This window comes from Lepidochelys olivacea (assembly GCF_965140295.1).
Source record: "Lepidochelys olivacea isolate rLepOli2 genome assembly, chromosome: 4".
Classification (NCBI taxonomy): domain Eukaryota; kingdom Metazoa; phylum Chordata; order Testudines; family Cheloniidae; genus Lepidochelys; species Lepidochelys olivacea.
In genome coordinates this window covers 141,793,365-141,802,342 of record NC_140414.1, presented here as the reverse complement: position 1 = coordinate 141,802,342, position 8,978 = coordinate 141,793,365, and the positions used below count along the sequence as shown (strand labels likewise).

At 50.4% G+C, this 8,978-nt stretch overlaps 1 protein-coding gene across 1 annotated transcript; it reads right to left on the bottom strand.

The window, feature by feature from the left end:
• Positions 1–221: 221 nt before the first annotated feature.
• MRPS26 (mitochondrial ribosomal protein S26) lies at positions 222–4,319 on the bottom strand (the record flags this gene model as incomplete). Its single annotated transcript, XM_084626792.1, has 4 exons — positions 222–608; positions 1,406–1,529; positions 3,031–3,168; positions 4,018–4,319. 4 exons carry the CDS (start codon positions 4,317–4,319, stop codon positions 477–479), a joined length of 696 nt encoding a protein of 231 aa, XP_084482918.1. The 3' UTR covers positions 222–476.
• Between the last annotated feature and the right edge of the window lie 4,659 nt (positions 4,320–8,978).

The following is an 8,978-nucleotide window of genomic DNA, read 5'->3' as shown; positions in this document are numbered from 1 at the left end:
CATATTAAGAAAGTGATAGAAGGCCCATGACTAAGCATCCAGTGATGGAAAAAACCTACCGGAGCACAAATCCTTGGAATATTTTTCAGGGAATAATCTTGAACTGGCAAAGGCTTGACTGTGCACTCGGACACTGCAGTGATGGAAGCTATATAAGCTCATAGATATATTCAACTAATACTTCTGAACTACTGTGCCTAAGAAATTAAGAACTACAGTGCTGTAAAAAACACATTCCTTTATTTCGGAGACAACAGCAATTTGTCCCAAAGCAAAGGGACATGAGCTACGAAGCAGGTGACAGCCTTTCAAGGCAGGAATTGTGACTGGCACCAAAGGGCTGTTTGTCAAAATGAAATTCCATGGTCGACTTGTACGCATGATGCTCCTTTCCTCTTGCTCCTGCCCTGAGCACAGCATCTGGATGGAAGCCATAGGAAAGTCTCCCAACTGAATTGTCCCGATCAAGAGAACCTCTAGGACAGCATGCTCTGCTTGACGATGCGCCCCTCTTTATCGATGGCGAAGTTGTAGTTGCGAGGGTTATCCAGGCACTCTTCAATTCGCTCATCCAGGTTTTCAGGGGTGATAAAATTTCTGGCTTCCTCCTAAAATCAATTAAAGGGGGAAGTCAATTGTCAGTGTGTGCACCATTTGTGCCCACCGAGGCAGCTGATTAGACACAGAACAGGGAATGAGACTATGTTTCAGCACAGAGGGGTTGGGGCTCTGCACTCCGACATTGTCCACTTGCCCTGATCTGATGCCAGGGGTGCAGCTGATGAAACAGGCATGAACTGGAGAGGGATTAGCACCCCCAAAAATTCTCCTTTAGCTTCTCACCCAAACACCAATCTCACTTCAAATGCAACGGAGCATGCACAGTTCCTACCCCACAGGGCAGCTTCTCCCTTAACTTTGTTTATGGGGCCTGGAATGGCTCTTCCAGCAGCCCTGAGGATCTCAACCCTCATTCAGGAAGACAAAGCCTGGAGACTGCAACAAAGATTCCCATTACACCTCAAGAGGGGCTCAGGACTCATCAGGAGCAAAGGAGAGCTTGGAACTGTAATATTCTTACTGAGGAAACCCTGGAAAAACATGAATCCCCATCTCCCACCCAAATTTATTCCCCAACCTGCTCTCAAAGGTCTCAGGCAGGACATCCTTATTGCACCCCAAGATCATCAAGGCTGCTCCTTGAGGCAGCTGGGAAGGCAGGAGTTTGCCACAGAGCAATATAAGCCCCTTCTCCCCTCTCCAGGGTGTAAGCCTGGTGCCTCCACAGAACTCCCAACCCATGGATACCAAACAGAATAGCGGGTGACAGCAGGTTACAATTTGAGGGGTTCACAAAGTCACCTCAACCCAATGATCACTGCCCTCAAACCCAAGCCTTCCATACCTGCAACTGTAGAACCTCTCTCTCCTTCTGCTTAAGAAAATCCTCCATTAACCTGGCATGGTTGAGGGCTCCTTGTAACTTACGGTCCTGCAATTCTTCCTCCTCTCTTCTGAGTCGCTCCTCCCTGTCACATGAGCACAAGAGAAATGGGGTACTGGTGAGACCTCCTCAGGACAACGGAAGGCACAGCACAGCAGCCTCGCAGGGAAGTGTTAAATGTTCAGGTGAAACCTCCCCCTCTCCCATGGGATGAGGATGGTGAAGCAAGGTGCTAGCATGCCTAGCAGAAGATGATGGGGTGGTGAAAGGTTCAGCATGACAGATATGGGGCTTGAAGTCCTAGCTATTCACAGAACAGGGACAGCTTGGGCAACGACAATGAAAATTCCTCTCATACATATGTAGCATAACTAATGCAATGGGGTACAAAAGAAGAGAGAATTCAGTGAAGGAAAAAGAAGTCACTGAAAGGGGTGATTTTTACATTTGCATTCCCCGTATCAATTCTTTTTTCATCAAGCCACCATGAAAAATTCAGATCATGCTGAGAGTTTATAATCTGTGGTTTGGTTTTTGCCATTTCAATGAGATTATTACAAAATAAAGGTTTTGAGCCCCTATTTAAAAGTGTCCTCAAATGTAACCATAATACTGTCCACAATAAAAAAGGGGAGGATACAGTTCAGTCTCTATGATCTAACCATTAAAGGAGACACGCATTATGTACAGAGGGCTGAACTGGATTTAAGCTAGAGGTAGAGGGCTCCAGAAACCATTAGCCTACCTCAGAAGTCATATTTTAAAGAAACAATCAATCAGTTTACCAAGCTTGTGACTTGATTACCAACTATAAGTATCAGGTTTCAGAGGAGCAGCCATGTTAGTCTGTAGCTGCAAAAAGAACAGGAGGACTTGTGGCACCTTAGAGACTAACAAATTTATTAGAGCATAAGCTTTCGTGGGCTACAGCCCACTTCATCGGATGCACAGAATGGAACATAGAGTAAGATTTTATTTTTATATATATATATATATTATATACACACACACACATACATATATACACACACACACAGATACAGTTTGTATGGTAACATCCAACTTGAGAGGCTAATTAGTTAAGATGGGCTAAACAAATATTTAATAAAGGGCACTTCAGTCTAGCAGAGAAAGGTGTTAACACGATCCAATGGCTGGAAGTTGAAGCTAGACAAATTCAGACTGGAAATAAGGCACACATTTTTCACTGTAAGGGTAATTAACCATTGGAACAACTTACCAAGCATTGTGGTGGATTCTCCATCATGGACAATTTTTAAATCAAGATGGATATTTTTCTAAAAGATCTGCTGTAGAAGTTATTTCGGGGAAGTTCTATGAACTGTGCTATACAAGAGGTCAGACAAGACAATCACACTCTAAGGCCAGAAGGGACCAGCATCTAAGAATCTATAAATCCACATGCTCTCTGAATCACAGACCAGAGAAGGCTCCCTAAGACCCCTTAGTGGGGGAGGGGGATGGATCACAGACTCCCTGCGTACCTCTGGCATCTCACATGGTTTCATTGCACTGAAGCGGCACCCCAAACCCTTCCTGCCGCAGGCCTGAGGGCCACGTCTCACCTCTTCTTCCGCAGCCGCTCATTCTCAGCGTTGTTCCAGGCCATCAGCTTCCGGTGCTCCTCCATCACCTCCTCCCCACTCTCTCTATCAAGGCGCTCCTCATGCTGCTTCCGCAACACCTCTTGCTTGAACTCCACCCTGGGAGAGAGGAGAGAAAGGCTCTAAGCACGGCACAGTCACATCAACATTGCTTTCCCCCGGATTACCAATGCTTCTGTCCTGGGAGATGGATTCTAAGGCAGGTCTCTCACCAGCTAGCGGCCCTCACACGCCACTGGGCCCTGACACCACGCCAAAGGGACACGGTCAGCTTGATTTGACGACTTCCAGGCAGTCACCCGACGGTGCCATTTCCCTTTCCAAACGTTGGGGGGGGGGGAGGCGGTTTTCCTTAAAACCTGGGATTCTGAACACTTCTAAGGCTTTCCCCGCCCTCACACTCCTGCTAAGGTTTCCAAGGGTCCTCTCAGCAAGGCAGCGCACAGGCCGGCCCTGTACACATGCCCGCCCGCTGCTCTCTGCAGTAGAAGTCCTGGCGCCCAACTCCTTGGCTTCTGGACTCCTTGGCGCTTCTCGACTCCTCTCCGGGACCCGGAGCGGCTGTTCTGGATGAACATCTACACACCCCCGCTCGGGACCTCCGCTCTCACTGCTTGCTGGGCACACGCAGAGGCGAGAGCGGGCGCGTTAAGAGACCGCCCCGGCTCCCCAGCCCCGGGCAGGGCACAGTGACCGCAGGGCAAGTGTGAAAAATCAGGACAGGCGGCGGGGACGGACGGACGGGGGACAGGCCCCGCTATAATTAAAAGCCCCGCACATCAGGACTGTCCCAGTAAAATCAGGACCGGGGGACGCGCGAGGCTGCCCTCCGCTTCCCAGCGCTCCCGGGCTCCAGGCAGGGGGCCTGGGGAAAAGAAACCCGCCCCGGCCCCGGCCCCACGGGGAAATCTGCAAGGGCCGCGCCGCGCCGGCGGACACGGGACAGACCTGAGCGCCTGCAGCACGAGTCGGTACTGCCGGTAGCGCTCGCTCACCACCAGCAGCTCGGCCGGGTCCACGGGCGGCGGCACCTTCAGCCTCCCGGCCTTGGACTTGGCGGGCGGGTCGTGGCGGGACTTGCGGCCCCGGGCCGGCACCGGCAGCGGCCGGCAGCGGCCCAGCAGGGCCCGGCAGCGGCTCAGCGCGGGCAGCATGGCGGCGCCACCGACCTCCGGCTGGGCGCCGCCATGGACCTGACCCCTGACCCGGCAGCGGATGCGGGGCTCCGGGCCTGGGCGGGGCAGGGGCATGACGGGAAATGTAGTTCTTTCCGCCCACCCACTGGTGGGCGAGGCTCCGTGGAGCGGGCCAGGCCCGGCCCCGCCCCCTGGGTCTCTGTCTCTTCAGACCCCCACTCCCGCCTCCTTCCCCTCGTCTGCCCCACGGCTCAGGGCCGGGCTCCTGCTGCCCCCTGGGCCTGCCCCACGGCCAGGCTCCTGCTGCCCCCCGGGCCTGCCCCAGTGCTGAGGGCCGGGCTCCTACTTCCCTCAGGCGTTCCCCACTGTTCAGGGCCCAGGTCCTGCTGCCCCACCACCCCTGGCCTGGCCCACCACTCAGAGCCAGGCTCCCTCTGCCCCCCGGGCCTGCCCCAGTGCTCAGGGCCGGTGACCGTGGCTCCTCAGAGAGAAGCAGCCCAAGGGCCACACAAAACTGGTGGGAAAACCAAGGCAGGCAAGAGTGACAAAGGGCGGGACCGGCGTCCGACAGAGGGCAAGATGCTGCAGTGCATCACCCCGGCAACATGAGCCACCACAAGCACACCAGGCCTGGCCTCCGCCCTACCCTGGCTCCCTATGGAATTGCCAGTCCCGGACATGGGCTTGGGCCTTATCGTCTAGGTCAGTGGTTTTTGGCCCGCAGGCCACTTGTGACCCAGTCAGCACAGCTACGGCCCATGTGACGTCCTCAGGGCCATAACTAGGGCAGGAGGGGCACCTGTCCTGGTCGCAGAGCCAGCGGGCTGCGTGTGCGTGCAAAAATGGGGTAGTGCAGGATTGGGCCCACCGACATCAGCTCCTCTGCCAGGATCAGGCCCAGCAGCATCCGCCCCCCCCCCCCCCACTCCCAGCAGGGTCGGGCCCAGCAGCATCTGCAGGAGGCCACGGTGCTCAGCGCCCCCTGTCCCTACAGGATCATGGGTCCAGTGATCCTGGCTAGACCGGGCTCCCTGGCACTAGGACTGCAGCGACAGGCAGGCTGCAAGGCAGAGCTACCTGCAGTCACGGTAGGAGACCACCGGGTATGGGGAGGGGGGTGCAGGGAGATAGGGCTGCAGGGAGGGAGTGCAGCCTGTACATCTGGGACAGGCTCTAGGCGGGGGGACTGGTGGCAGTCCCGGGGGGGGCCTAGATACTGGGGCACAGTCCCTGGATGGGAGGATTGAGTGCTGGGGGGCTGTCCTTGTGGGGACTGGGTGCTGGGGGCAGTTCCTGGAGGGGCCATTCTGCTCTGGACAGGCACATGTGCCAGCCCAGTGTTGGGGGGTCTGGATGCTGGGGGGCAGTCCCTGGGTGGAGGGGCTGGGTGCATAGGGGACAGTCCCTGGCTGAGGGGGCAGCCCACATGGGGCAGGGCTCCCCATCTTTGCAGGCAAGCTCTACAGCCATGCTCTCCGGGTACTCAGCTCAGCCACGCTACTGCCAGTAGCAGTGTGGAAGTGAAGGTGGCAATACACTGTGCCATGCCACCGTTACAGTAAATGAATTAATTTTAACACTTAGTTTGCTAATTTAAAATGCTCTTGGTAGACATTTGCAAGTGGTGAAATGAAAGATACTATGTTGATTTTAATCGTAGTGCTGTCATAATAATACTAAATCGTATTATTTTTGTAGATGTACAGGTAAGTATATATATTGTGTGGATGCGACCCACATAACACAGAAAGAACTATATATGCAGCCCACAATGATAAATAGGTTGACAACCACTGGTCTAGGTGTTCCAGGGCCTGGGCACCAAAAAGAGCTTAAAGCCTAGTGGTTGGCAGCATTGCGCCTCTGACACAACAGAGCACTCTGCAAGCAGGATAAAGTGTCTCTGTGCAGGGGATGAATAGGGTTGTCAGGTGTCTGGTTTTCGACCGGAACACTTGGTTGAAAAGGGACCCTGGTGGCTCCAGTCAGCACAGCTGACTGGGCTGCTAAAAGTCCAGTTGGCCGCAGTGCCAGCAAGGCAGGCAGGCTCCATGCCTGGCTCTGTGTGACTCCCGGGAAGTGGCCAGCATGTCCCTCTGGCTCCTAGGTGGAGGGGTGGCCCGGGGGGCTCTGCAGGCTACCCCCGCTTGCAGGTGCCCCCCTGAGTGCTGGCTCCGCAGCTCCCATTGGCCAGACAAACAAACAAACAAACAAACCCCTACCAAAACAAAACACTCTAGTGCTAACACACATCACCCCCTGGGGAGAGGATGAGATAAAGAACAAACCACATGTGACAGAGGGGTAGTCACATCACTTAATGCACTGCTGGCAGGTGCTCAGATACTACAGTTATGAGGATGACAGAAGAACCTTCATACAATACAATATAATGCCTTCATATAAATTATTCGTGTAGCCTCCTCTGGAGGCTGCATGCAGTACTGATTACCTCATCGCAGGAGATTCCAGAAATGGAAGGGGTTCAGAGAAGAGACGAAGAAAAGAGGATTCAGTGATGAAAATGATCAAAGGGCCTGAAAAAACTCTTCTGTGAAGGGAAATTGAAAAGACTGGGATTGTTACCATAGAAAGGCAATGAACATGATAAAAGTATATTAAATATTGAATAGTATAGTGAGTAAAAAGAAAAGGAGTAATTGTGGCACCTTAGAGACTAACCAATTTATTTGAGCATGAGCTTTCGTGAGCTACAGCTCACTGTAGCTCACGAAAGCTCATGCTCAAATAAATTGGTTAGTCTCTAAGGTGCCACAATTACTCCTTTTCTTTTTGCGAATACAGACTAACACGGCTGTTACTCTGAAACCTGTCAGTATAGTGAGTGTAGATCAGGAGTTTTTGTCCTCCCTGAGTTCTTGTAATGCAAGAACAAGGGGACAGTCACTGAAACTGAGAGGAGGGCAATTCAAAGTTGATAAAAAGAAATACTTTTGCACACAATGTGTATTTTGGCTGTGGAACTCATTGCCACAGGCAGTTGTGGTGGCCAAGAATTCAGCAAGATTCAAAAAAGGTTTTGACATTTATATGAAGAAGAGTATCCGGAATTATCATAATTAATGCTAAAAAATTGTGGAAGGGATATTATACCTCGTGATTCAGGGTTTAAGCCAATCTCTGACTAGGAGACCTAATGTGGGAACTAGATTATCCCATATCTGCTACTCCAGGATTCTTACATGTCTTGCCGCTGTCAGAGACATAATACTGGACACTAGCCGGACCCTTGGTCTGATCTCGTCTGGCAATTGCTAAATTCTTATAACTACAGATTTCCTCTTCATGCAAGATCATTAGTATCAGTAAGTCTGATCCTATTTCCACCCATTTTATACTGGTGTAACTCCATTGCCTTCTGTAGAGTTATTTCTGATTTGTATCAACAAAAGGAAAATTAGGCCAGTTGTTTTCAGTGGACTTGAACACGGTATAACTCAGGGCAGAATTCAGCCCCCAGTTTACACTCAGCTAATAAACAGCCAGATTCTGATCTCAGTTACACTGGCTTGAATCCAGAGTACACCCCCAGCATGTGCCCCTCCCCTCAAAGTCACTGGAGTTACCCTGGTTTTATACTGATGCAGTTGAGAGCAAAATATGGCTCTAAATGTGTAAGTTGTTGGGGGAATCTGTGTGGATGCGAGGTGCTACTAAATTGGCTTGGAAATATGAGGGTGTTATTTCTCAGAAATGTTGAAATCTTGTTCCAAGAATATTTGCCTCATTTTAATTGACATATTTTTGCATGAGCAGCAAATTAAAACAATCCTTCATTACCAACTTTTTTTGATTCTTAAAGCAATCAGTATAGAGGTTGAGATTCCCAGCTGATTTAGAATAAACCGTATTTGATCACTGTAATTCATATTCATTTCAGTGTAACTGCCACATAGAACGGATAGCAAAACAGAGAAGTTGTCAGTGAGTGAAACTCTCGGTATGTATTTAAACTCTGTGTACATGTTGATTGACAGGGGACTTATGCACATTTGGTTTTGGGTGGAAGAATTCATACCTATGTTTTCCAGTTACAATCTGTACGCTCCTTACAGCTATTATGACTTCGTTTCTGTGCACTGCACCTTTAATGACATTACTTCACTGCTGCAGAAGCAGCTGCCGATTCATGGCAGATGTAGCCTGCTACAGACAAAAGATACCCTCTTTGGGCTGTCTTAGGTATGTCTATGAACCCCATTACATAGTATCTTCACAATCTCTAATGTATTTAGCCTCACAACACCCCAATAGGGCAGTGCTATTATTTGTACAGAGAGGAAACTGTGTCACTGAGAGACTAAGTGAACTTGCCCAAGGTCACGCAGGAAGGGCTTTAACCGGGGTCTCCCAAGTCCCAGACTAGCACTCTAGCCCTTAGATCTCATTTCCTTTTGTTATCTTCCCAAGAAGCTTACCTTTGCTCTTTCTTATTTTCTTAATATGAATGTGGGAATGTTGCCTTTTGTGAAAAAAACTAACACCATCAAACATTTCCAAGGTTACATGTAACCCTGATATTTATATCTCTGTGAATAAAGGGCTGTGCATAGGATGTTTTCTCACATTTTGAATCAAGTTTGGCAGAATATTCCAGCATTGAGCCGGAAGGCTGAACTACCCAGAAAGCAATGGCAGGGATTACCAATAAAGGGCTTTGTGACCCGACTCTTGTTTAAAAATCAGTGCGTGCTTAAAACTTGTTTATGGGGCTGGAGATTTGTTTATTTTTATTTTTTTAAGACACGGGTA